Source organism: Papio anubis, chromosome 18, assembly GCF_008728515.1.
Source record: "Papio anubis isolate 15944 chromosome 18, Panubis1.0, whole genome shotgun sequence".
In the NCBI taxonomy this organism is placed as follows: Eukaryota; Metazoa; Chordata; class Mammalia; order Primates; family Cercopithecidae; genus Papio; species Papio anubis.
In genome coordinates, this window is record NC_044993.1 from 15074259 (window position 1) to 15100983 (window position 26725).

At 46.6% G+C, this 26725-nt stretch overlaps 1 protein-coding gene across 10 annotated transcripts in view; it reads left to right on the forward strand.

The window, feature by feature from the left end:
• Positions 1–852: 852 nt before the first annotated feature.
• Positions 853–26725, forward strand: part of WDR59 (WD repeat domain 59) — a 115698-nt gene continuing 89825 nt past the window's right edge. For 8 of the 10 annotated variants that reach the window (XM_017953562.3, XM_021932177.2, XM_009196856.4 and 5 more), the window contains exons 1-2: positions 853–1030; positions 24502–24551. In XM_017953562.3, coding sequence (XP_017809051.2) covers positions 977–1030; positions 24502–24551 — 104 coding nt within the window. In that variant the 5' untranslated portion in view covers positions 853–976. The remainder of the gene's footprint in view (positions 1031–24501; positions 24552–26725) is intronic. The other 2 variants (XM_021932175.2, XM_021932176.2) reach the window with 1 other exon arrangement.

Genomic DNA, 26725 nt, shown 5'->3' on the forward strand with positions numbered 1-26725 from the left:
TTCAAACTTTTAAATATCTCCATGGGAATCGGGATAGGCATAAGGAAAAGAGGTATATTCTGTTTGCACGAACGTTGATTTTTTTTTTTTTTCCCCCAGACGGAGTCTCGCTGTTGTCACCCAGGCTGGAGTACAATGGCGTGATCTCGGCTCACTGCAATCTCTGCCTCCCTGGTTCAAGCTATTCTCCTGCCCCAGCCCCCCGAGTAGCTGGGATTACAGGCGCCCGCCACCGCACCCGGCTAATTTGTTTTTTTTTTTTTTTTTTTGAGACGAGTCTCACTCTGTTGCCCAGGCTGGAGTGCAGTGGCGTGATCTCGGCTCACTGCAACTTCCGCCCTCCGAGTTCAAGTGATTCTCCTGCCTCAGCCTCCGGAGTAGCTGGGATTACAGGTGCTTGCCACCGCGCCCGGCTATAATTTTTGTATTTTTAGTAGGGACGTGGTTTCACCTTATTGGTTAGGCTGGTCTTGAACTCCTGACCTAGGCCTCCCAAAGTGCTGGGATTACAGGCGTCGCCCCGAACGTTGATTTTGATTTGTAGACTGGGGCTGAACGAATGCTGGGGACTCCAGCGAGGAGCTAGTGAGGACAACAGGAACCTCACCTCACCCAAACCCAAACCTGCGAGCCCTTCCCGGGTCACCCACGCTTGCTCCAGCTTGGACTACAACTCCCGGCAGAGCTCGCGGTAGGGGGAGTGCCCGCAACTGCGAGGAGCTTTGGTGACTCAAACCGAGTGACGGAAGTGAGCGGGGGCGTGCCTGTTTGTGGCAGGCGAGGTGCAGCAATTGGAGGAGCCAGGAAGGGGCGGAGCCTGTGCTTGGGTCAACCAATGGCTTGCGTTCAGGAGCAACCGGGGTACGGGGCGTGTTGGGGCTGATTCTCCGGCTGTGTCGGGCGCACGGTCCCGGGATACTGGGAACGGCGGGGTGGGAGGGTGCCGTCCTGGGGCCGCGGTGGCCGGGCGGGAGAGATGGCGGCGCGATGGAGCAGCGAGAACGTGGTTGTAGAGTTTCGTGACTCCCAGGTGAGCTGGAGGCCGAGTGGAGCCGTCTGGGCATGCGTCCTCCCCTCTTCCCCTCCCCCACGCGGCTGCTTCCGTCCCGGGGGCTACGGGGAGACCCTCGGCCCCGAACTGAGGAGGTGGGCGGGCTGACCCGACCTCTTAGACCGGGCGGGAGAGGGAAGAAGACCATCGGGGGCAATCGGGGCGGGCACGGACGGAGTTTCGGGGCTTTCCACGCGGGTAGGGGAGTGGGGTCTGCCTTGGGACACTGAGGCAGAGACTGCGCACCGTGAGTGCTGAGGGGAGGCTTCCCATGATCAGGGTGCGGAGCGAGGGAGTGACGGCTCCCCGAGGCCCTTAGCCGCTTTTGGCGACTTCAGGCAAGTCGCGAGACTCCTTAGAGCTTCAGCTGCGTGGACTTTTAACCCTGTAGGGGTGAATTGGTTGAAACAGTGTTTGCAAAGTGCCTGTTGCAGTGTCTACGGGATTAAGTGGGTCTTAATGCCATTAGAGTGGAAAATACCGTGTAGTGGATAGGAGCGACACTGCACGTGTTGCCCGAGTTCGAATCCCGCAGCCCCTACCCTGTCATTACTCCCTACAAGTTAGTTTTCTCACCTGTAGAAGGGAGATCGTCATACTTACAAGACTGGCCTAAAGATTTTATTTTTTAATTTTCTATTTTATTTTATTTGAGACAGGGTCTCGCTCTGTCACCCAGGCTTGAGTGCTGAGGCGCGAATCACTGCTCAGTTCAGCCTTGACCTCACGCGCTCAAACTATCCTCCCACCTCAGCCTCCCCAGTAGCTGGGACTGCAGGCGCACGCCACCACTTCCGGCTAAATTTTTCATTTTTTTGTAGAGACGGGGTCTTCCTATGTTGTCCAGGCTGATATGGAACTCCTGAACTCAAGCGACCCCCCTGCCTCAGCCTCCCAAAGTGTCGGGATTACAGGTGTGATCCACTGAGCACAGCCTCGAGTGAAGATTTTATGTGGTCGTGTGTTTAGGATGTGTGATACAGTGAAGTGTGCGTGGTAACCCTCAATAAATGTTTGCACTTACTAGAGAGTTTTATCGTTTTTCTTTGCCATGTCTTCCATATGCCAGGCCTCCTTCGAGGCGCTTTATCTACATCTTTTTCTGATTCATACAATAACCATGCAAGGTAAGTAGGTGTTATTCTTTTTTTCCAGAAGTGGATCCCAGTGACTTGGCTAAGGCTTCCTATAATGTGGCCAATGCCATTGGGTTTTGGATGCCGGATCTGACCCCAGAGCCCTGGTTTAGCTCATTAGACTGCTTTACTCATAGTGGGTAGCTTTGAACCTCTCATATACATCCGCTCTTCCCCAGTACCTAGGACAGTGTCTTGGTAATTCTCTTCAATTTTCAATTTATTTGAAATTGAAAGAGATTCTCTTTCAATTTATTTACCTTTTTTTTTTTTTTTTTTTTTTTTGAGACAGAGTCTCGCTCTATGACCCAGGCTGTAGTGTAGTGGCATGATCTTGGTTCACTGCAACCTCTGCCTCCCAGGTTCAAATGATTCTTGTGTCTCATCCTCCCGAGTAGCCGGGATTACAGGTGCGTGCCACCATGCCCGGCTAATTTTTGTATTTTTTGTAGAGATGGGCTTTCACTATGTTGGCCAGGCTGGTCTTGAACTCCTGGCCTCAAGTGATCTGCCTTCCTTGGCCTCCCAAAGTGCTGGGATTACAAGTGTGAGCCACTACCCCTGGCCTATTTACTTATTTTTTGTAGAGACAGGGTCTCTCTGTATTGCCCAGGTTGGTCTTGAACTCCTGGCCTCAGGCAATCCTCGCACTTTGGCCTCCCAAAATGTTAGGATTACAGGTGTGAGCCACTGTGCCTGGCCATTCTCTTCATTTATTCAACTAATATTTATCGAATACCTTCTGTGTGCCACACTTTTATCCACTTATTTATTCAACAAGGATTTACTGAGCTCCCATCAGGTATATACTGTGCCAGGCACAGGTGATTCATACTGAAGGAGATCTGGATTAGTACAAGTGGGTGGTGTGGTTTCTTCTTTCCAAAACCCCATTCTATCTTTTGCCAGAGGATGAGTGAGTGGAGGAGCTACCTACCAGTTTGCTCTGTGGTGCCCTCTGATCAGTAGCCTCCACTGAGAATTTGAGCAGTAGCATTTGGATTAAGGATCTCCAAGTACTGTCAGCACGGAGTCTCCATGAGTCCTGCTCTCCCTAGGGAGGCGCCAGACTCCTAGGGAAAAGGAACTGTATTCCTGTTTCCTTTCTTGTGAATTGCTTTCACTGGGGACTAGGATAAAATAGAATCGTGTATCATGCCTCTAAGCCTGCTAATTTGGAAGCTACTAATCTGCAAACCCTTTAATTCTCACAGAAACCCAGGTAGTCTCACCCCTGCCTCTTTATAGAGATGTAATTGAAGAGACCTGCAGAGAGAGTGATGACACATATATTAGGATGCTATGAAGTTGTAGCAAATAATTAAATCTCAACAGCAGTTGTCATAGTAAGCGAACAAAGTAAATTGGGTAATTTTACTGGCTTATGGGAGTTTCTGTTTTTTTTGGTTCTGATTTCTCTGTTTACAAGATTTCCTCTTTATGTGAATTAGCATGGTTTTGTGGGTGATTCTGGTGGTGACTGGAAGGGGCAGGAACCCATTTTATTAACTATTTTGTTAATGTAGAAAGAAAAAGTTAAAACTCTTCATAATGCCTTTCTGAATAGAAACAATAAACTTTTCAAAACACTCTACATCTTTTAAATAATAATTTTATTAAAAATTTTTAATTAAAATATAAAAATTTCTTTCATTTTGCTTTTTTTTTTTTTTTTTTTTTTAAATAGAAATAGGGCCTCTGTATCTTTCCCAGGTGGTCTTGAGCTCCTGGGTTCAAGCGATTCTGCTGCAGCCTCCCAAAGTGCTGGGATTACAGGCCTGAGCCACCATGCCTGGCCTAAAAAATATACATATATGGCCAGGCGTGGTGGCTCACACCTGTAATCCCATCACTTCGGGAGGTTGAGGTGGGCAGATCACCTGAGGTCAGGAGTTTCAGACCAGTCTGGCCAACATGGTGAAACCCCGTCTCTACTAAAGATACAAAAATTAGCCAGCCTTGGTGGTGCGCACCTATAATCCCAGCTACTTGGGAGGCTGAGGCAGGAGAATTGCTTGAACCTGGGAGGCAGAAGTTGCAGTAAGCCAAGATTTCACCACTGTACTGGGACTGTAGGCACCTGCCACCACGCCCAGCTAATTTTTCATATTTTTTAGTAGAGATGGGGTTTCACCGTGCTAGCCAGGATGGTCTCCATCTCCTGACCCCGCGATCCACCTGCCTCGGCCTCCCAAAGTGCTGGGATTACAGGCGTGAGCCACCGCGCCCGGCCAGCCTCAACCTTATGGTATCAAGTGATCTTCCCACCTCAGTCTCCTGAGTAGCTGTGAATACAGATGCACACCACCAGGCCTTGCAATTTTTTGTGTGTTTTTCTGTAGAGATGGGGCTTTACCTTGTTGCTCAGGCTGGTCTCAGATGCCTGAGCTCAAGTGATCCTCCCACCTTGGCCTAAAAATTTATATTTTTTTTATTTTTGAGACGGAGTCTCACTCTGTTACCCAGGCTGGAATGCAGTGGCGTGATCTTGGCTTGCTGCCACCTCTGCTTCCTGAGTTCAAGTGCTTCTCCTGCCTCCTGAGTAGCTGGGATTACAGGTGTGCCCCACCACACCTGGCTAATTTTTATATTTTTAGTAGAGATGGGGTTTCGCCATGTTGACCAGGCTGGTCTCGAACTGGTCTCGAACTCCTTACCTGAAGTGATCTGCCTGCCTCAGCCTCCCAAAGTGCTGCATTACAGATGTGAGCCATTGCGCCTGGTCTGAAAATAATTTTTAAAAATTAAAACTTTTAGATTTTTTGGCTGGGCGTGGGCTCATGCCTGTAATGCTGGCACTTTGGGAGGCCAACGCAGGTGGATCACCTGAGGTCAGGAGTTTGAGACCAGCCTGGCCAACATCGTGAAACCCCGTCTCTACTAAAAATACAAAAATTAGCCAGGCATGGTGGCGGGTGCCTGTAATTCCAGCTACTTGGGAGGCTGAGGCAGGAGAATCGCTTGAACGTGGGAGGCGGAGGTTGCAGCGAGCCGAGATCGCACCATTGCACTCCAGCCTGGGCAACAAGGGCGAAACTCTGTCTCAAAAAAAAAAGAGAAGACTTTTAGATTTTTCAAAGGAAAACCCCAGTCTGAAGTGTGAAAGTGTTTTTTATAGATTATAAAAGGGCCATTTACTTTATAAAACAATGCTTTGGGATATTCCTGTCACTAATTAATAATGAACAGCCTGTGCTGCTTGGCAACTACTGTGAAGTGGTTCCTGGCATCAATGAGTGTTAACACCATAAGAAAACTTAGGCCGGGCGTGGTGGCTCATGCCTGTAGTCCCACCATTTTGGGAGGCCAAGGCAGGCGGATCACCTGAGGTCAGGAGTCGAGATCATCCTGGCTATCATGGTGAAGGCCTGTTTCTACTAAAAATACAAAAAAAATTAAGCGGGCGTGGTGGCGCATGCCTGTCATCCCAGATACTCGGGAGGCTGAGGGAGGAGAATTGCTTGAGCCCGGGAGGCGGAGGTTGCAGTGAGCTGAGATCACGCCATTGCTCTCCAGCTTGGGTGACAAGGGTGAAGCTCTTTCTGAAAAAAAAAAAAGCCAGGTGTGATGGCTCACACCTGTAATCCCAGCACTTTGGGAGGCCGAGGCAGGCGGATCACGAGGTTAGGAGTTCGAGACCAGCCTGGCCAATATGGTGAAACCCCATCTCTACTAAAATAACAAAAATTAGCCGGGTGTGGTGGTGGGTGCCTGTAATCCTAGCTACTCAGGAGGCTGAGGCAGAGGAATCGCTTGAAGCTGGGAGGCGGAGGTTGCAGTGAGCTGAGATTGTGCCACTGCACTCCAGCCTGGGCGACAAGAGCAAGACTCTGTCTCCGAAAAAACAAACAAACAAAAAAAACACACGCACACACAAACAAATACACAACTAAGAGGTAATCTTCCAGAGCAATACTGTTTTGTACAACTTCTAGTGATGATGGAAATGGGGCTAATGTGTGACAGATGTATTTTCAATTTTATGACATTTTAATTGCCATTTAAATAGTCACTGTGGCTAGTGGCTATGACATTGGAAAGTACAGTTCGGAGTACTGAGAAGTGTGGAGATTAGTTTTCACTCTCAAGGAAAGGTAAGATGCTGGAATGTGCAATTCCAAGGCTAACCTAATGATATGTGCAAAAGCGCTGCGGCGGATGGCTCCTGTGTTGAAGAGAAGAACCGCAGACGCACGCCAGCTGCCTACTTCGTGTCTCCACTTCAGGGTCTGCGAGAAAATGGAGCTCCGTATGTCCAAAGCAGCTGAACATACTTGGAGAAAACTCTTCCCGCACGCTAGCATTTCCCTCTTCCATTTTATCTTCCGTATAGCCAGAGTGATTTTTTCTTTTTTTTAAATCCAAGTTTATGCAGGTATAATTGTAGAGGCTGTTGGGTTTTGATAAATGGATGTAGTCATGTAACCACTGCCGTAGTCATGATGTAGAATGTTTCCATCACTCCAAAGAGTTCCTTGGTGCCTCTGTGTACTCAGTCTCCCCCGCTTATCTCTGGCAGCTACTGATGGGATTTCTGTAACAAATGGAATCATGTGATATGATGTGTAGCCTTTTGAATCTGACTCTCATTTTTGTTTTGTTTTGTTTTTTGAAGGGACAGAATCTTCCTCAATTGTCCAGGCTGGAGTGCAGTTGCACAGTCCTTGCTCAGTGCAGCCTCCAGCTCCTGGGCTCAAGTGTCCTCCCATCTCAGCCTCCTGAATAACTGGGATGACAGGCATGTGCTACCAGGCCTAGCTCTTTTTTTTTTTTTTTTTGAGACGGAGTCTCGCTCTGTCGCCAGGCTGGAGTGCAGTGGCATGATCTTGGCTCACTGCAACCTCTGCCTCCTGGGTTCAAGCGATTCTCTGCCTTAGCCTCTCTAGTAGCTGGGATTACAGGTGCCCACCACCATACCCGGCTGTTTGTATTTTTAGTAGAGACGGGATTTCACCGTCTTTTCCAGGCTGGTCTTGAACTCCTGACCTTGTGATCCACCCACTTTAGCCTCCCAAAGTGCTGGGATTACAGGCGTGAGCCACTGTGCCTGGCCAGGCCTGGCTAATTTTTAGAAAATTTTTATGGGGCTGGTATCTGGCTCTTGATGTCCAGGCTGGTCTTGAACTCCTGACCTCACACAACCCTCCCACCTTGGCCTCCCAAAGTTTTGGGATTACAAGCATGAGCCACCACCCGACCTGGCTTCTTTTGCTTAGCCTAGTGCTTTTGAGATTCATTCTTGTTGTTGAACCTATCAGTTAGTCCATTCCTTCTCCTTGCTGAGTAGTGTTCCAGTGTATAGATAGACTGCAATTTGTGTATTCATTCACTTGTTTATGGGCATTTAGTTTTTTTCCAATTTTTAGTGACTGAAGAAAGCTGCTATAAGTAGCTATAAGTATCAAGGCCAATTTTTTAAACATACATTTTCATATCCCCCTCAAAGAAGATCCTTCAGTGGCATTCTATTGCACTGAGAATAAAATATAAATTCCTTATTTTGGACTATTTTGTGTCCTGGTCTTTGCATGCTTCTCAGATTATTTCTTGTATCACATTGCTCCTATTTATTTCACTTTTCTTCTACCACAGTATAAGCTGTGGGAGGATGGAGACCTTGTATTTTTGGCTCCTGTGTCCCTGCTGCCTAGAATAGTACTTAGGATGGAGCAGGTGCTCAACAAATATTTGTTGAATGAATAAATTTTAAAAACCAATGATGTCGGCTGTTCATGGTGGCTCACGCCTGTAACCCCAGCACTTTGGGAGGCCGAGGCCAGTGGATCACCTGAGATCAGGAGTTTAAGACCAGCCTGGGCAACATGGTGAAACTGTGTCTCTACTAAAAATACAAAAAATTTGCCGAGTGTGGTGGTGGTCACCTGTAGTCCCAGTTGCTTGGGAGGCTGAGGCAAGAGAGTCGCTTGAACCCAGGAGGCAGAGGTTGCAGTAAGCTGAGATTGTGCCACTGCACTCCAGCCTGGGTGACAGAGAGAGACTGTCTCCAAAAAAAAAAAAAAATTATGATTATGTCAACCAAGAATTCTAGCAGGAATTAGGAAAAAGTATTTAGGTGTCTCCAGTTTTTTTTTTTTTTTTTTTTGAGACAGAGTTTCACTCTTGTTGCCCAGGCTGGAGTGCAGTGGCTCCATCTCGGCTCACCGCAACCTCTGCCTCCTGGGTTCAAGCGATTCTCCTGCCTCAGCCTCTTGAGTAGCTGGGATTACAGGTGCGTGCCGTCACACCCGGTTAATTTTTTGTATTTTTAGTAGAGACTGGGTTTCGCCATGTTGGGCAGGCTGGTCTGGAACTCCTGACCTCAGGTGATCCACCTCCTTCGGCCTCCCAAAGTGCTGAGATTACAGATGTGAGCCATTGCACCTGGCTTTCCTTGTTTTTGATGACTTTGACAGTTTTAAGGAGTACCAGTCAGGTGTTTTGTAGAACGTTCCTCAGTTGGGGTTTGTCTGATGTTTTCCCATGAGTAGATCAAAATTATAGATTTTGGGATGAAGACCCTGGAGATAAAGTGCCCAGTCTTACCACACCATGTCAGGGGTTATGAATATGACATGTCACTGCTGGTGTTATGTTGAGCACCTGGCCGAGGTAGTGTTTGTCAGGTTTCTGTACTGTAAACAGACTCTTTTTGCCCTTTTTCTGTCTTTGGAAGACAGTCTCCAAATGTAGCCCATACTTGAAGAGTGGGGAGTTAATCTCTCTTATTTATTTACTTATTCAGTCATTTGTTTATATCAGTATGAACTTAGAGAAATTTATTTTATACTTTGTATTATAATCCAGTATAACTTAATTTTGATACTGAAATTGTTCCAGCTTTTACCATCAGGAGCTTTTTCAGTTGGCTCTTGTATTCCTTTGACACCTTCATCATTGTCATTTTGTTTAGTTTTTACTTTCTGGCACTGTACGATGCTCAACTTTGATCTTATATATTTCCTGCCCCAGTCCTAAAAGTCGCTTCTCTAAGGAGCCCTGGTTCCTTTTATTGGGGAATATTAGAAATCAAGGCCGGCGCGGTGGTTTACGACTGTAATCCCAGCTGCTCGGGAGGCTGAGGCAGGAGAATCGCTCGAACCAGGGAGGCGGAGGTTGCAGTGAGCCGAGATCGTGCTACTGCACTCCAGCCTGGGCGACAGATTGAGACTCTGCCTCCGTAAAAAACAACAAAAACAAAAAGTAGTGTAAAGTAGTATTCCATTGTATGAATGTGCCACAATTGATTTGTCCCTCTTACTGAACATTTGAGTTATTTTCTATTTTAAATCATAGGTGATGATTCTATGAACATGGTATTTATACAGGAGTACAATTGCTGGATGATGAGATGTGTATACTCTTTGTTTTTTTTTTTTTTTGAGACAGAGTTTTGCTCTGTTGCCGCAGCTGGAGTGCAGTGGCCTGATCTCAGCTCACTGCAACCTCCGTTCTCAGGTTCAAGCAATTCTTCTGCGTCAGCCTCCCAAGTAGCTGGGACTACAGGCATGTGCCACCATGCCTGGCTAATTTTTTGTATTGTTGGTAGAGATGAGATTTTAGTAGAGATGGGGTTTTGCCATGTCGCCCAGGCTAGTCACAAACTCCTAAGCTCATGCAATCCCCCCACCTCAGCCTCCCTAAGTGCTAGAATTACAGGCCTGAGCCACCGTGCCCAGCCAGGATGTGTATATTCTTTAGCCTTATCAAAAAATGTAAAGTTGTTTTCCAAAGTGGTTGAAATTTTATACTCCCAGCAGCAATGCTTGAAGAGTTCCCGTTGGTCTGTATCCTCACCAACACTTGGTATTATCTGACTTTACATTTCTTATCTTCTCATCAGATGTTTATTCAGAGTCTACTGTATGTTAGGCACCATAAATAAAGCAGTAAACAAAACAGAATTTCTTGCCCACATCAAACTCTCGTTCTTATATTGTACTGATTTTTCACGTATTTGGTAAATAGCCTGTCATTTTTTAGTTTAATTTGTATTTCCCTGATTACTGATGAAGGTGAATTTTTTTTTTTTTTTTTTTTTTAAGACACAGTCTGGCTCTGTCACCCAGGCTGGAGTACAAGTGATTCTTGCACCTCAGCCTCCCAAGTAGCTGGGATTACAGGTGTATACCATCATGCCCGGCAAATTTTTTATATTTTTAGTAGAGATGGACTTTCAACATGTTGGCCAGGCTGGTCTCAAACTCCTGACCTGAAGTGATCCACCTGTCTCGTTCTCCCAAAGTGCTGGGATTACAGGTGTGAGTCACTGTGCCCAAGGGAATATTTTTTATATGTATAATTGGCAATTTTTTTTTTTCTTTGAGACAGAGTATCACTGTGTCCCCCAGCCTGGAGTGCGGTGGCACGATCTCGGCTCACTGCAACCTCTGCCTCTCAGGTTCAAGCATTTCTCATGTCTCAGCCTGTGAAGTAGCTGAGATTACAGGCACATGCCACCACACCCAGACAATTTGTGTTTCTTCTATGAAATACCTGTTTATGTCTTGTGCCCTTTTAAAAATATCATTGTCTCTTTTTTTTTTTTTTTTTTTGAGACAGAGTCTCGCTCTGTGGCCCAGGCTGGAGTGCAGTAGCGCGATCTCAGCTCACTGCAACCTCTGCCTCCTCGGTTCACGCCATTCTCCTGCCTCAGCCTCCCGAGTAGCTGGGACTACAGGTGCCCGCCCCCACGCCCGGCTAATTTTTTTTTGTATTTTTAGTAGAGATGGGGTTTCACCATGTTAGCCAGGATGGTCTGGATCTCCTGACCTCGTGATCCGCCTGCCTCGGCCTCCCAGAGTGCTGGGATTACAGGTGTGAGCCACCACGCCTAGCCGCATTGTCTCTTTCTTATAGATTAAGAAGAGTGTAAACATTTTTCTGGATTCTAGTTCTGCATGGTTATATGTGTTGTAAATCCATTCTCCCAGGTTGTAGCTTGCCTTTTCATTCTTTTTATGGTATTTAAAAATTTTTTTTAATTTAAAATTTTTTTTTTTTGAGATGTGGTCTCGCTGTTACTGTGGCTGGAGTGCCTATTCACAGGCGCAATTGTAGCACACTGTCTCCTTGAACTCCTGGTCTCAAATGATCCTGCTTCAGCCTCCCAAGTAACTGGGTCTGTGTTTGTGAGCTACCGCTCCCAGCTATGTGCTGTCTTTTGATGAACAGAACTTTAGTTTTAATGCAGTTAAATTAATGGATTGTACTTTTTCAGTCTTGTTGTTGTTGTTTTTGTTTTGAGACAGGGTCTCACACTGTTGCCCAGGCTGGAGTGCCATGATCTTGAATCACTGCAACCTCTGCCTCCTGGGCTCAAGTGATCCTCCTGCCTTAGCCTCTTAAGTAGTTGGGACTACAGGCACACACCACCACACTGGGCTAATGTTTGTATTTTTTGTAGAGAGAAGGTTTTGCCACGTTGGCCAGGCTGGTCTCGAAGTCCTGGGCTCAAATGATCCACCCACCATGGCCTCCCAAATTCCTTTTCAGTCTTCTTAAGAAAAATGTTTGGGCCGGGCTTGGTGGCTCACATCTGTAATCCCAGCACTTTGGGAGGCCGAGGTGGGCCGATCACAAGGTCAGAAGATCGAGACCATCCTGGCTAACACTCTCTACTAAAAATACAAAAAATTAGCCAGATGTGGTGGTGGACACATGTAGTTCCAGCTACTCGGGAGGCTGAGGCAGGAGAATTGCTTGAACCCAAAAGGCAGAGGTTCAGTGAGCCGAGATTGTGCCATTGCACTCCAGCCTGAGCGACAGGGTGAGGCTGCGTCTCAAACGAAAAAAAAGAAAAGAAAAAAAAAGAAAAACGTTCATATCCTAGGTTCATAAAGATATTCCCCAATATTTTCTGTTACCTTGAAATTGAAAATGAATCATCTCAGCAGAAAGTATACTTTTCTGCTGACCTAATAATGGTTGGTGATTTATTCGTCTCAGTATTACAACAGCTTTTCCACAAGCATAAAGATTGAGGACTGGGTTTTACTCTAATAAAAACTAAAATAAAAAAACGCAGCTCAAGAAATTCTTTGGCTAGGAGCAAAATTATAAATAATTGATAATCCATATGTTTTTCTGGAGCAATCCAACTTTGGTTCCTACTTTTCTAGTTTCATACAATGTTCATTTTGAAAAACTATAGAGATGGAGGGGCAGAGTAGGACTTTTTGGTGTGACTATTAATATGTATGCTTTGAATTATTTTTTCTTTATTAAAAAATTTATATATATGTATTTTAAAATCGAGATGGGGTCTCACTGTGTTGCCCAGGCTGGTCTCAAACTCCTGAGCTTAAGTGATCCTTCCACCTCAGCCTCCCAAAGTGCTGTGATCACAGGCGTGAGCCACTGCACCTTGCCTATTTTTTTTTTTTTCTGGAAAACTTAATATCAAGATGTGGTGATGAATGGGAGGAGAGAATAGCAAAGAGATTAAGGATTTGATGCCAGACTCTGTTAGGATTTAGGTTATGCCACCTGTCTTCCATGTGATCTTGGGCAAGTTACTTCCTTTCTAAGCTTCAGTTTTTCTTTTAAAATTTTTTTTTTTTTTTTTTTTTTTTGGGGAGCGACGGAGTCTCGCGCTGTCCCCGAGGCTGGAGTGCAGTGGCCGGATCTCAGCTCACTGCAAGCTCCGCCTCCCGGGTTCACGCCATTCTCTGGCCTCAGCCTCCTGAGTAGCTGGGACTACAGGCGCTGCCACCTCGCCCGGCTATTTTTTGTATTTCTTAGTAGAGACGGGGTTTCACCGTGTTAGCCAGGATGGTCTCGATCTCCTGACCTCGTGATCCGCCCATCTCGGCCTCCCAAAGTGCTGGGATTACAGGCTTGATCCACCGCGCCCGGCCACCTTTATTTTTTTTTGAGACGGAGTTTCACTCTTACTGCCCAGGCTGGAGTGCAGTGGCATGATCTTAGCTCAGTGCAACCTCTGCCTCCTGGGTTCTAGCAGTTCTCCTGCCTCAGCCTCCCAGGTAACTGGGATTACGCCCGCCATCACATCTGGCTACTTTTTTGTATTTTTAGTACAGACGGGGGTTCACTAGCCAGGCTAGTCTCGAACTCCTGACCTCAGGTGATCCACCCTCCTTGACCTCCCAAAGTGCTGGAATTACAGGCATGAGCCACTGCGCCCAGCCCTGTGTTTTTATTTTATTTTTATTTTTATTTTTGAGTCAGAGTCTTGCTCTGTCTCCTAGGCTGGAGTGCAGTGGTACGATCATGGCTTGCTGCATCCTCCACCTCCTGAGTTCAAGCGCTTCTCCTGTCTCAGCCTCCTGAGTAGCTGGGATTACAGGTGGGTGCTGCCACGCCTGGCTAATTTTTGTATTTTTAGTAAAGACGGGGTATCACCATGTTGGCCAGGCTGGTCTTGAACTCCTGACCTCAGGTGATCCGCCCACCTTGGCGTCCCAAAGTGCTGGGATTACAGGTGTGAGACTCAGCGCCCGACTGAGTTTCTTTGTTCATAAAACAAGGATAATAGTGCCTCCTTGTGTTGGGGGTTCCCCAGGCCACGCCAGGCTCAGTGACTTGCAAGGAGGATTCACGGTCGTATTTGCAGTTATGACATATTACAGCAGAAGGACACAATGCAGAATCAAAGGGAAAAGGCAAATGGCATGAGGTGAGAAGGAAACCACGCCGAAGCTTCCCAGAGTCCGCTCACTGTAGAGGCACACAGGATATGCTTAATTCCTCCCGCATGTAACTGGAACAATGTGTGAGAGACGTTCTGTACCAAGGAAGTTCACTAGGGACTCAGTACCCACAGTTTCTATTTGGGGCTGGTCATGTTGGCACCCTCTGCCTTAACCAGTACCAAAATTCCAGACCTTCCGAAGGAAAGCAGGCACTCAGTGTAAACCACATCGTTTGTACATGCAGTTGAGGCACAGGGAGCCTCTCTTACCAGTTAAGGAGCAGTGGAATGCTCCCAAAATCCAAGTTCTAGATACCAGCCAAGAGCCACCCTTGCAAGCAGGCCTTGCAAGGGTAGTAGCCTCAGGCCTGCTGTGCCAACTCTTTTCTGCATACTACCTTGTGGACTGGCTGTGAGGATTAAATGACAGTATCAGTGTGGAGCACCTAGCATAGTGGTCAGTATATGTTAAGTGGTTGATAAATGTGAATTACTATCATTATTAAATTAGAAAACTGGCCTAAGGAAGCAAGATGCTTGGCTTGACAGAATAGTCCTCTCACCTGCCCTGTCATTTTGCAGATGAGGAGCGTGCGCCTCAGAAAGATTAGGTGATGTACCTAGTAGTACCTAGTGCGTGCCATTTTAGTTTCTGGGAAAGTGAGAATGTTCCCATTTAATTAAATTTCATTAGTCAATTAATTTTTTTCTTTTTTTTTGAGACAGAGTCTTGCTTTTGTCCCAGGTTGGAGTGCAGTGGCACAATCTCAGCTCACTGCAAGCTCCACCTCCTGGGTTCAAGCAATTCTCCTGCCTCAGCCTCCTCAGTAGCTGGGATTACAGGCACCTGCCACCACGCCCAGCTAATTTTTGTATTTTTAGTAGAGACAAGGTTTCACCAATGTTGGCCAGGCTGGTCTTGAACTCTTGACCTCAGGTGATCCACCCGCCTCAGCCTCCCAGAGTGCTAGGATTACAGGCGTGAGCCACCGCGCCTGGCCAGTTTTTGTATTTTAGTGGAGACGGTTTCACCATGTTGGACAGGCTTGTCTTGAACTCTTGACCTCAAGTGATCTGCCTGCCTCAGCCTCCCAAAGTGCTGCGATTATAGGTGTGAGCCACTGCACCTAGCTGAATTAATTAGTTTTTTATTTTGCAATCCACCATGACATTCAAAGAATGTTCTCATTTAGAAGGGAAGAGTTCCTGAGCAACACCCGTATTTTTTTTTTTTTTTTTTTTTTTTTTTAGGTGGAGTCTTGCTCTGTCGCCCAGGCTGGAGTGCAGTGGCATGATCTCGGCTCACTGCAACCTCTTCCTCCCAGGTTCATGCCATTCTCCTGCTGCAGCCTCCCGAGTAGCTGGGACTACAGGTGCCTGCTACCACGCCCGGCTAATTTTTTGTATTTTTAGTAGAGACGGGTTTTCACCGTGTTAGCCAGGATGATCTCAATTTCCTGACCTCATGATCCGCTCGCCTCGGCCTCCCAAAATGCTGGGATTACAGGCATGAGCCACCGTGCCTGGCTGAGCAACACCCCTATTGCTGGGCGTGTGAACCAGAGTCTCCGATAGGTAACGTGTAGTGAGTATTAGACAAGGATGGCTCAGAAACAGTATTGGGCCAAGCATGGTGGCTCACGCCTGTAATCCCGCACTTTGAGAGGTCAGGGCTGGTGGATCACTTGAGCCCAGGGGTTCGAGACTAGCCTGGGCAACAGAGTGAGACCCCATCCCTACGGAAAATGAAAAACTTAGTTGAGCATGATGGCTTGTGCCTGTGGTACCGTTTACTCAGGAGGCGAGGCTGAGGCAGGAGGATTGCTTGAGTCCAGGAGTTTGAGGCTGCGACGCCACTGCTGTCCATCCGGGGTGATAGAGACCCTCCGCCACGCGCCCCCATCTAAAAAACAAAACAAAGCAAACCAGCTTTGGCAGCAGTGTTCATACCTAATTCTTTGTTTTTTGAGATGAAGTTTCTCTCTCGTTGCTCAGGCTGGAGTGCAGTGGCGCAATCTCGGCTCCCTGCAACATCCACCTCCCGGGTTCAAGCGATTCTCCTGCCTCAGCCTCCCGAGTAGCTGGGATTACAGGCATGCACTACCACGCCTGGCTCATTTTTTGTGTTTTTAGTAGAGATGGGGTTTCTCCATGTTGGTCAGGCTGGTCTCAAACTCCTGAGCTCAGATTCAGGTGATCCGCCTACCTCAGCCTCCCAAAGTGCTGGGATTTACAGGTGTGAGCCACGGGGCCCGGCCAATATCTAATTTAAATAGAAATTGGATCTCGTCCTCTGAAATGGTCAGACCCTTTTAATAATCAATGGTTTTTAGTTTGTAGCTTTAGTCTGTAAAACCCTTTTTTTTTTTTTTTTTTTTTTTTTGAGACAAAGTCTCCCTCTGTCACCCAGGCTGGAATGCAGTGGCTCCATCTTGGCTCACTGCAAGCTCCATCTCCCAGGTTCAAGTGAATCTTGTGCCTCAGCCTCCTGCGTAGTTGGGATTACAGGTGTGTGCCACCACAGCTGGCTAATTTTTGTATTTTTAGTAGCCATGTTGGCCAGGCTGGTCTCAAACTCCTGACCTCAAGTGATCTACCTGCCTCGGCCTCCCAAAGTGCTGGGATTACAGGCATGAGCCACCATGCCCGGCCTAGATGTGAGTTTTAATCGAGTTCTGACTGCAAAGCCCATGTACATCCTTCCTGCTGCACTAGGCTGTGTCCATTTTATGTCTGGAGGAAGGGCAGAATTTTTCCTCTTTTTGATAAATTGTGATTTGTTGCTTTGGATTGCTGAAACCAAATGCTTCAGAACACAGCTGCCTTTGGAAGTTGGCTCACCAAGAAATTTTTTAAACAAGGACAGCAGCAATTTGTATATGTAGTCTAATAGAGTCTCATGGGATTGGTTTCCTTCATTAGCCATTAGTTAGCTTGACTTTTCCAAATTGTTAATTTTATTTTCTCCAAGAGAATAAGTATCAAATATCACCATCAATTTTCATTTCATAAAGGGCATGTAATTCCTAAAGTGTTAAGTGTGCCAAAAGTCACCATCCTTCTTGCATTTGTAGGAACAAAGGCTCCTAAGAAGAACTTCATTCTCTTCTGTATAAAGATGGCTGTTTTGATAGAGAGCAGTCCTGGATAATAAGTTTGTTTTCCTACAGTTGAGGAGGACTTTTCATTATGGAAAAGCAAGAGTTTGGCTGTGTATGGTGGCACATGCCCATAAGCCCAGCCACTTGGGAGGCTGAGGCCGAGGCAGAAAGATTGCTTGAGCCCAGGAGTTCAACACTAGCCTGGGCAACATAGTGACTCCCCATCTCTACACAAAATTGTAAAATTAGCCAGGTGCAGTGGTGTGCACCTGTAGTCCCAGTTACTTGGGAGGCTGAGGCAGGGGAATCACTTGAGCCCAGAGGTTTGGGGTTACAGTGAGTGCCACTGCACCCCAGCCTGGGTGACAGAGTGAGACTCTCTCTTTGAGAGAGAGGCTGGGCCCGGTGGCTCACACCTGTAATCCCAGCACTTTGGGAGGCCCAGGCAGGTGGATCACTTGAGGTCAGGAGTTCAAGACCAGCCTGGCCAACATGGTGAAACCCCACCTCTACTAAAAATACAAACAACATTAGCCAGGCATGGTGGCAGGTGCCTGTAATCCCAGCTACTCAGGAGGCTGAGGCAGGAGAACTGCTTGAACCCAGGAGGTGGAGGTTGCAGTGAGCCAAGATCGCACCACTGCACTCCAGCCTGGGCGACAGAGCAAAGCGCCATCTCAGAAAAATAAAAGAGAAAGAGAAAAAAGAAAAAGAAAGGAAGGCAGGAAGGAAGAAAGGAAAGGACAGGAAAGGAAAGGAGGAAGAAAGGAAGGAAGAGTGATGAAAATTTTATAGTATGAAGTGTATGGGTAAGGTACACAAGTCTTTTTTTTTCTCTTTTTTTGGGACCCCTGTCAGAAACTAAATTTTGTTCATCACATTATTCTAATAGAATGTCTCACACGGCAGGCAGTGAGCTATTGAAGTGCATTATCCTAGGAGGTATTAACGAAACAAATGAACTTTAAAAGTTCAGATAAACTCATGGGTGATAAATTATTAAGGGGAATCATCAAGAGAGACCACCAAAAATATTCTCAGAGACGTCAAGGAACACCTTGGCACATTGTGAGCTGGAAGGACCCTGATTTTGACCTGGTTCTGACCTACCATCTTTTTTTTGGCTTTTTTTTTTTTTTTTGAGACAGGGTCTTGCTTTGTCATTCAGCCAGGAGTGCAGTGGTGTGAACATGGCTCACTGCAGCCTTAACCTCTCGGGCTTAAGCGGTCCTTCCCCCTCAGCTCCCCAAGTAGCTGGGACTACAAGTGAGCGACACCCTTCCTGGCTAATGTTGTTGTTGTTTTTTTTTTTTTGAGACGGAGTCTCGCTCTGTCACCCAGGTTTGAGTGCAGTGGCGCAATCTCTGCTCACTGCATGCTCCACCTCCTGGGTTCACGCCATTCTCCTGTCTCAGTCTCCCAAGTAGCTGGGACTACAGGTGCCCGCCACCACGCCTGGCTAATTTTTGTATTTTTAGTAGAGACGGGGTTTCACTTTGTTAGCCAGGATGGTGTCGATCTCCTGACCTCGTGATCTGCCCGCCTCGGCCTCCCAAAGTGCTGGGATTACAGGTGTGCGCCCAGCCTTATTTTTTTTTAAGTGATGTGGTTTTACCATGTTGTCCAGGCTGGTCTCGAACTCCTGGGCTCCAAGCGATCCTCCTGCCTTGGCTTCCCAAAGTCCTGGGATTATAGGTGTGTACCACAACGCCCAGTCGCAACCATCTTTCATACTACAGATTTTTACAGAGCACCTCTGTGTACAAAGCACCTTGCTGGGTGCTCTGGGAGAAATGAAACAGACTGTGCTCAGCAGGGGCTCATCAGCTAGTAGGAGAAGAAAAATGTGTATGGCAATAACTAAACACAAAGAAGTTTTGGCAAGTTCTGTGACAGAGGGGCAGAGAAAGTGCTTTTGGAAAAGGTGGAACCTTCTTAGAGGTCCCTAGGAGAGCTTCTTAGAGGAGGTATATCTTGGGACTTAGAAGATAATAGAATTAAGTGAAATGACAAATCTGTAGGTATCACATTGCCTGCCTTTTAGTTATACTACAAGTCTGTGGTAACTCAAACAGCGTGGTACTGCTATAAAACTAGACATATAGATCAATGGAACAGAATAAAGAACACAGAAATAAAGCTACATGCCTACAACCACCTGATCTTTGACAAAGTCGACAAAAATTAACAATGGGGAAAGGAGTTCTAGACCAGCCTGGGCAACATGGTGAAATCCCATCTCTACCAAAAATACAAAAAACTAGCTGGGTGTGGCATGCACCGGTGGTCCCAGCTATTTGGGAGGCTGAGGTGAGAGGATCACTTGAACCCAGGAGGCGGAGGTTGCAGTGAGCTGAGACTGAGCCATTGCACTCCAGCCTGGGCAAAAAATTGAGACCCTGTCTCAAGCAAACCCCCAAAAACCCCACAAAAATTAGTTGGGGATGGTGCTGTGCACTCGGGAAGTATCATTTGAATCCGGGAGCTTGAGGCTGCAGTGAGCTGAGATCATGCCGTTGTACTCCAGCCTGTGTGACAGAGTCTCACGTACACACACAAAAGTTTATTGCAAATGGACAATTTGTGTGTCTTTATTTGGTACAAAATTATGTTATGATTTATGAATATAACGTAGGGTAACCAGGCAAATTAACATATTTAGGAGCAACTACTTTTAAACATTTTGATATGTTTTCTTCAGTGTTTTTCTTTCTTTTTTTTTTTTTGAGACCAACTCTCACTCTGTCACCCAGGCTGGAGTGCAGTGGTGTGAATTCAGCTCGCTGTAACCTCTGCCTCCTGCGTTCATGGGATTCTTCTGCCTCTGCCCCCGAGCAGCTAGGATTACAGGTATGTCACCACACCCAGCTAATTTTTGTATTTTTACTAGAGACAGGGTTTCACCATGTTGGCCAGGCTGGTGTTGAACCGACTTCAAGTGATCCACCTGCCTCGGCCTCCTAAAGTGCTGGGATTACAGGTGTGAGCCACCATGCCTGGCCTCTTCAGTGTTTTTCTTAAACATATATGTATAGGACCAGGCGTGGTGGTGCACGCCTGTAATCACAGCACTTTGGGAGGCCGAGGCGGCGATCACCTTAGGTCAGGAGTTTGAGACCAGCCTGGGAAACATGGTGAAACCGTGTCTCTACTAAAAATACAAAATGAACCGGGTGTGGTGTCACATGCCTGTAATCGCAGCTACTTGGGAGGCTGAGGCAGGAGAATCTCTTGAACCTGGGAGGTGGAGGTTGCAGTGAGCTGAGATAACGCCGTTGCCCTCCAGCCTGGGCAACAAGAGCGAAACTCCGTCTCAAAAAACAAACGAAAAAACAGACCGGGTGCAGTGACTCATGCCTGTAATCCCAGTACTTTGGGAGGCTGAGGCGGGTGGATCACGAAGTCAGGAGATCGAGACCATCCTGGCTAATACGGTGAAACCCCGTCTCTACTAAAAATACGAAAAATTAGCCAGGCATGGTGGTGGGCACCTGTAGTCCCAGCTACTCGGGAGGCTGAAGCAGGAAAATGGTGTGATCCCAGGAGGCGGAGGTTGCAGTGAGCCAAGATCGTGCCACTGCGCTCCAGCCTGGATGACAGAGCAAGACTCCATGTCAAAAAACAAAACAAACAATATATATATATAAAACATATATATATTATATAAGATATATGAAAGTAATATATGAGATATATAATATATATATTATATATATGTTTGTAAGTAGCCAATTTAAATTTTAGTCTGTAAGAGGATATAAAATGCCACTTTACATCTCTAACCTGTCTTTAATCTGCAGCAGGCACCTTTCTTCAGACTGATGGGAAATTCTATCTTCGTCGTTGCAGGGCTTCCCCTCCTCACTTGCAGTGGATCATACAAAAATCCCACAGTCCTGTGGTTCTTGACTGATGTCTAGAATTCCCCACCTGGTGTGCTGAGGGTGGAGAGGAATTGGATTGCAGACTCCTTTCCCCCACAAAGCACTAACTTTCTCTGGTGAGGTTGTTTTCACTTCCCCGTCTCAGTGTTCCCTTTCTCCATGCCTTCTTTGGGACAGCTTAGTGTAACCTTCCTCAGTGTGCTTCTGCAAACATGGTGGTAACCTGTTTTTTCTAGGGTAGTAGTAGGGAAAATCACGTAGGTGGTGCTGTGGTGGTGTTTTTTCTTTTTTTTTTTTTTTTTTTTTTTGAGACGGAGTCTCGCTCTGTCGCCCGGGCTGGAGTGCAGTGGCCGGATCTCAGCTCACTGCAAGCTCCGCCTCCCGGGTTTACGCCATTCTCCTGCCTCAGCCTCCCAAGTAACTGGGACTACAGGCGCCCGCCATCTCGCCCGGCTAGTTTTTTTTGTATTTTTTTTTTTTAGTAGAGACGGGGTTTCACCGTGTTCGCCAGGATGGTCTCGATCTTCTGACCTCGTGATCCACCCGTCTCGGCCTCCCAAAGTGCTGGGATTACAGGCTTGAGCCACCGCGCCCGGCCTGTTTTTTCTTTTTTTTTAAAATAACTTTCCCTGATATGGATGAGTTATGATACTTTATTTGCCGTTTTTGTTTTGTTTTGTGTTTTTGAGACAGAGTCTTGCTCTGTCAGCCAGGCTGGAGTGCACTGGCAAGATCTCAGCTCACTGCATGCAGCCTCCACCTCCTAGGTTCAAGCAGTCCTCCTACCTCAGCCTCCCGAGCAGCTGGGACTACAGGTGCATGCCCCATCACGCCTGGCTAATTTTTGTATATTTGGTAGAAATGGATTTTCGCCACGTTGGCCAGGCTGCTCTCGAACTCCTGACTTCAGGTGGTCCACGTGCCTCGGCCTCCCAAAGTGCTGGGATTACAGGTGTGAGCCACTGCGCCTGTCCCAGATTTAGCATCTTGAAACAACGTCCATTTATTAGCTCACAGTTCTGTAGGTCAGAAGTCCAGGCACTCTCAGCTCCTACATGCTCTCTCAGGTCCTTGCCGTGTCCTTCTGTCTTTGCATCCAGCAATGAAAATCTTCATGTTGAATCTCTCACCCTTTTAATCTCTGACTTCCTGTCTCTGACATCTAGATGTAGATTTAAAGGGGCTGATGAGACTCAGTCTCTCAATCTAATCTCCCTGTCCTCTAACTTTTCATCATCCCAAATAGGAGCTCTGTACCCATTAAACAGTAACTCCCCATTCTCTACTTCCCCTAGACCTTGGCAACCTCCATTCTACTTTTTGTTTCTATGAATTCATCTGCTTTAGGTGGAATCATATAATATTTGTCCTTTTGCATCTGGAATACTCCACTTAGCATGTTTCCAAGCTTCATCCATGTTATAGCATGTATCAGAATTTCCTTCCCTTTTAAGGCTAAATAATATTCCATTATATGTCTATACCACATTTTGTTTATCTGTTCCTCCACTGGTGGATATTTGAGGTTTTTCTTTCTTTTTTTTTTTTTTTGAGACCGAGCCTTGCTTTATTGCAGAAGCTGTAGTGCAATGGCACGTCTCAGCTCACTGCAACCTCCGTCTCCCAGGGTCAAGTGATTCTCCTGCATCAGCCTCCTGAGTAGCTGGGTTACAGGCGCCTGCCACCATGCCTGGCTAATGTTTGTATTTTTTAGTAGAGATGAGACTTCACCATGTTGGCCAGGCTGGTCTCGAACTCCTGACCTCAAGTGATTCACCAGCCTTGGCCTCCCAAAGTGCCAGGCTTACAGGCATGAGCCACCACGCCCTGCTGAGTTCTATCTTAAGGTCAACTGATTGGGAGGTTAGGGGTAAAGAGGGTAGGAGATAGAAAGGGAAGTTTTAAGATATCCCAGACGCTAGCCACTGCACTTGCCACTGTACTCCAGCCTGGGTGACAGTCCCTTCCCAATAGTAGCTAAATTAAAATCCCTTCTCAATAGTAGCTAGATTCGTGTTCTGTGAGTGTTGAATAGCAGGGAAAAGGTGTGTATTTACCAAGGGCCTGGAATCTTGGGGGCTATCTGTTAGGATTCTGCCTACCACAGACTCCCCAGAAAGATTACTGAGATCTTGTTAGAGGAACCGTCTTGCCCTCCTCCTTGTCGTCTCCTTACCGTCTGTAAATTGCACAGAGGAATCCTGGAAACGGCATCTCATTTCACTGCCTGCCTTTCCTTCTGGGCTTCTCTCTGCTTCTGACTGTGGTGCACTGAAGGATGCATATTAATCACTTTGCAACGTCTGGTGAGAGTACTCTGGCTTCTTGTCCCCAGTATTACCTGTGATGTTTCTTGAGGGTGAACGACTTGAGAAACCCACTAAATAAGGCCAGCGAGGGTGAGGGGAAGAATGTGCTTACCATTTGTGATTTGTGATTGTGGCAGAATGTATTAAATGGATTCTTCGTTGATATTCTCTCAGAGGGAACTTAGAGCGTTTAATAACCAAACAGTGGCACAAACTGTTTCATGATATTGACATGAGAATGCAGCAGGATTTGAACTTGTCCAAAGAAATTCAGGGCAATAACTGCCAGGATTAAAATAAGCCTTGTGCTCAGCCTGAATGCACATTCTTTGGACGCAGTGCAGTCTCTTGGGAGTTAGACATTGGATCCTGAAACTATGTGATAGTGCTCCCTGGGAATTGGGAGACCCGGGAAATAGAAACCAGTTAAATGCACTAGAAATTTCAGAGCGAATGTGACCTGGGCATGTCAGTATCAAGCATCTTACCTTGGATTCAGCAGGGATGGTGTTTGAATATTGCCAGCTGCCGTATGGCTTGAGGAGAAGTCCATGCCCTTTGGAAAGTCATGGATGTCTTGGGTGTGTGTGGGATGGGGGTGTCCAGGTTAGATTTCACTTGGAAGAGGCTTTTTGTGCATAGTAGCTGCTGTTTTCTCTGAGCTAATCAGCCTCCCCATGGACTCCAGGACTTCTGTCTCTTCCATTTATTTATTTTTATTTTTCGAGATGGAGTCTCACTCTGTCACCCAGGCTAGAGTGCAGTGGCTTGATCTTGACTCACTGCATCCTCCACCTCCTAGGTTCAAGCGATGCTCCTGCCTCGTCCTCCCAAGTAGCTGGTATTACAGGTGCCCACCATAACACCTGGCTAATTTTTGTATTTTTAGTAGAGACGGGATTTCACTATGTTGGCCAAACTGGTCTTGAACTCCTGACCTCAGGTGATCTGCCTGCCTTGGCCTCCCAAAGTGGTGGGATTACAGATGTGAGCCACCCCGCCCAGTCTGTCTCTTCAATTTAGAAGGTACCAGCTTGGTTACGTATAGTCTTGATGTGGGGGTAACAGATAACAACTGCCCTATTGTCAAAAATGAATGTGTACTTGGGAGGCTGAGATGGGAGGATCACTTGAGACCAGGAGTTCGAGTCCAGCCTGGGCAACATAGCAGGACCCTGTCTCTACAAAAAATAAAGTGAATGTGAAATTTGGTTGCGAATTAGAAGTAGGTGGGTAAAAGCATCCACTGTAGAGAACTAATGATACTTGTGAGCTGGGGACTTCTTGGGAGATAGGAAGAGCCACAGAGACCTCTGTCTTATATCCCTGGCTGGGTTTGCTGGCAGCACTGACTGTGTTCTCTCTCTCAGGCAACTGCGATGTCTGTGGACTGTCTTGGGCAGCATGCAGTGCTTTCTGGGTAAGTGAGCTTGCTGAGTTTGTCTGCCATGATTTCTAGAAACGAATTGCAAATCAGGGAGTTTCTGGGAGCTTGGAAGCTATTCTTTTATTTAGGATTATGATCATAGGGTTTAGTTCTGATGTCCTGTTTGCTTCAGGGCTACTTGGAGGGATTATTCGCAGTTTATTTTACTCTCTGCCCTAATAGGTAAGCAATAAAACACCTTTGAAGTTTTAGGGACTGGTAGCTTGAACTTGAAATTGCAATTTTCTGTTTACTACAAGACTCAAGGATGTTTGCTACTATATACCTGAAGGATGTAATCTATTATGGTCAAGCAGGTGATTCCTAGGATTGAAGGATTCTGAGTTCCAGTTTGACGGTGCCACTAACTGTGAGCCCCTGGACATTTATTCAGTTTGGCTTAACTGGACTTTGGTTTTCTCATGAAGGAATTTGATTTCATCATGAAGGAATCGAATGACATAGTTTCTGTAGCGTCTTCTGGCTCAAAATTTTTTTTTTTTTTTTTTGAGACGGAGTCTCGCGCTGTCGCCCAGGCTGGAGTGCAGTGGCCGGATCTCAGCTCACTGCAAGCTCCGCCTCCCGGGTTCACGCCATTCTCCGGCCTCAGCCTCCCGAGTAGCTGGGACTACAGGCGCTGCCACCTCGCCCGGCTATTTTTTTGTATTTCTTAGTAGAGACGGGGTTTCACCGTGTTAGCCAGGATGGTCTCGATCTCCTGACCTCGTGATCCGCCCATCTCGGCCTCCCAAAGTGCTGGGATTACAGGCTTGAGCCACCGCGCCCGGCCCTGGCTCAAAATTTTTAAGACTCTGGCAATTAAGGGCCATCTCTGTTTTTGCTAATAACCCTAATATTGTACTATTGGGATAAAATGTAATAATTAAGCCAGGCGTCGCCTGTAGTCCCAGCTACTTGTGAAGCTGAGGTGGGAGGATCACTTGAGCCAAAGAGTTCAAGAGCAGCCGGGTCAACATAGCAAGACACCATCTCAAAAAAAATTTTTTTTTTTTTGAGACAGAGTTTTGCTCATGTCGCCCAGGCTGGAGTGCAATGGTGCGATCTCGGCTCACTCTGCCTCCGGTGTTCAAGTGATTCTCCTGCCTCAACCTCCCAGGTAGCTGGGATTACAGGTGCGTGCCACCATGCCCGGCTCATTTTTTGTATTTTTAGCAGAGACAGGGTTTCACCATGTTGGCTGGGCTGACCTCGAACTCCTGACCTCAGGTGATCCACCTGCCTTGGCCTCCCAAAGTGCCTCCTGAAGTGCTGGGGATTACAGGCATGAGCCACAGCACCTGGTGAAAAATTTTTTTTTGATGGTCATGGTCCCCTTTCCCTTTTGTGTTGCTCTCGATTACAGTCCTTACCTCTAGGATCCACTGTGTTTTCATTAATGTAGTTGTTTATGAACTCCTTTACAAATCAATGAAAATATTTTCTTTTCTATCAGCTTCATTACTTTATTTTGAAACTGTGTTTTAATTTACCTTTTTAAAAAACCACACAACATAGTAAACATTTAAAAAGTTCAGAAGGATATACAATGAAAAGTAAATTTCCTTCCTACCTCTGACCACCTCCCCAGAAAAAATTATTGATACCATTTTTTTGTGTGTCATACTGGGTGCCTAGATAAGGGAAAATTGGTATCTCTTTTCTGCCTGCAGCTCCCTACTCTTTTTTTTTTTCTTGAGATGGTGTTTCGCCCTTGTTGCCCAGGCTGGAGTGCAGTGGCACGATCTTGGCTCACTGCAACCTCCGCCTTCCAGTTTCAAGTGATTCTCCTGCCTCAGCCTCCCGAGTACCTGGGATTACAGGCACCCACCACCACGCCCAGCTAATTTTTGTATTTTTAGTAGAGATGGAGTTTCACCATGCTGGCCAGGCTGATCTTGAACTCCTAGGGATCCACCCGGCTCGTTCTCTCAAAGTGCTGGGATTACAGACGTGAGCCACCGTGCCTGGCACACATTCTTACTATTTTTCAACATGATCTCGAAGGTTTCTATTTAATTTTCTTGCCTTTTTTTCTGTTTTTAGAGATGGGGGTCTTGCTTTGTTGCCCAGGCTGGTCTTGAACTGCTGGACTCAAGCAATCCTCTCACCTTGGCCTCATTTCATATTTTCTCTCTCTCTCTCTCTCTCTCCCCCCTCCCTCCCTCCCT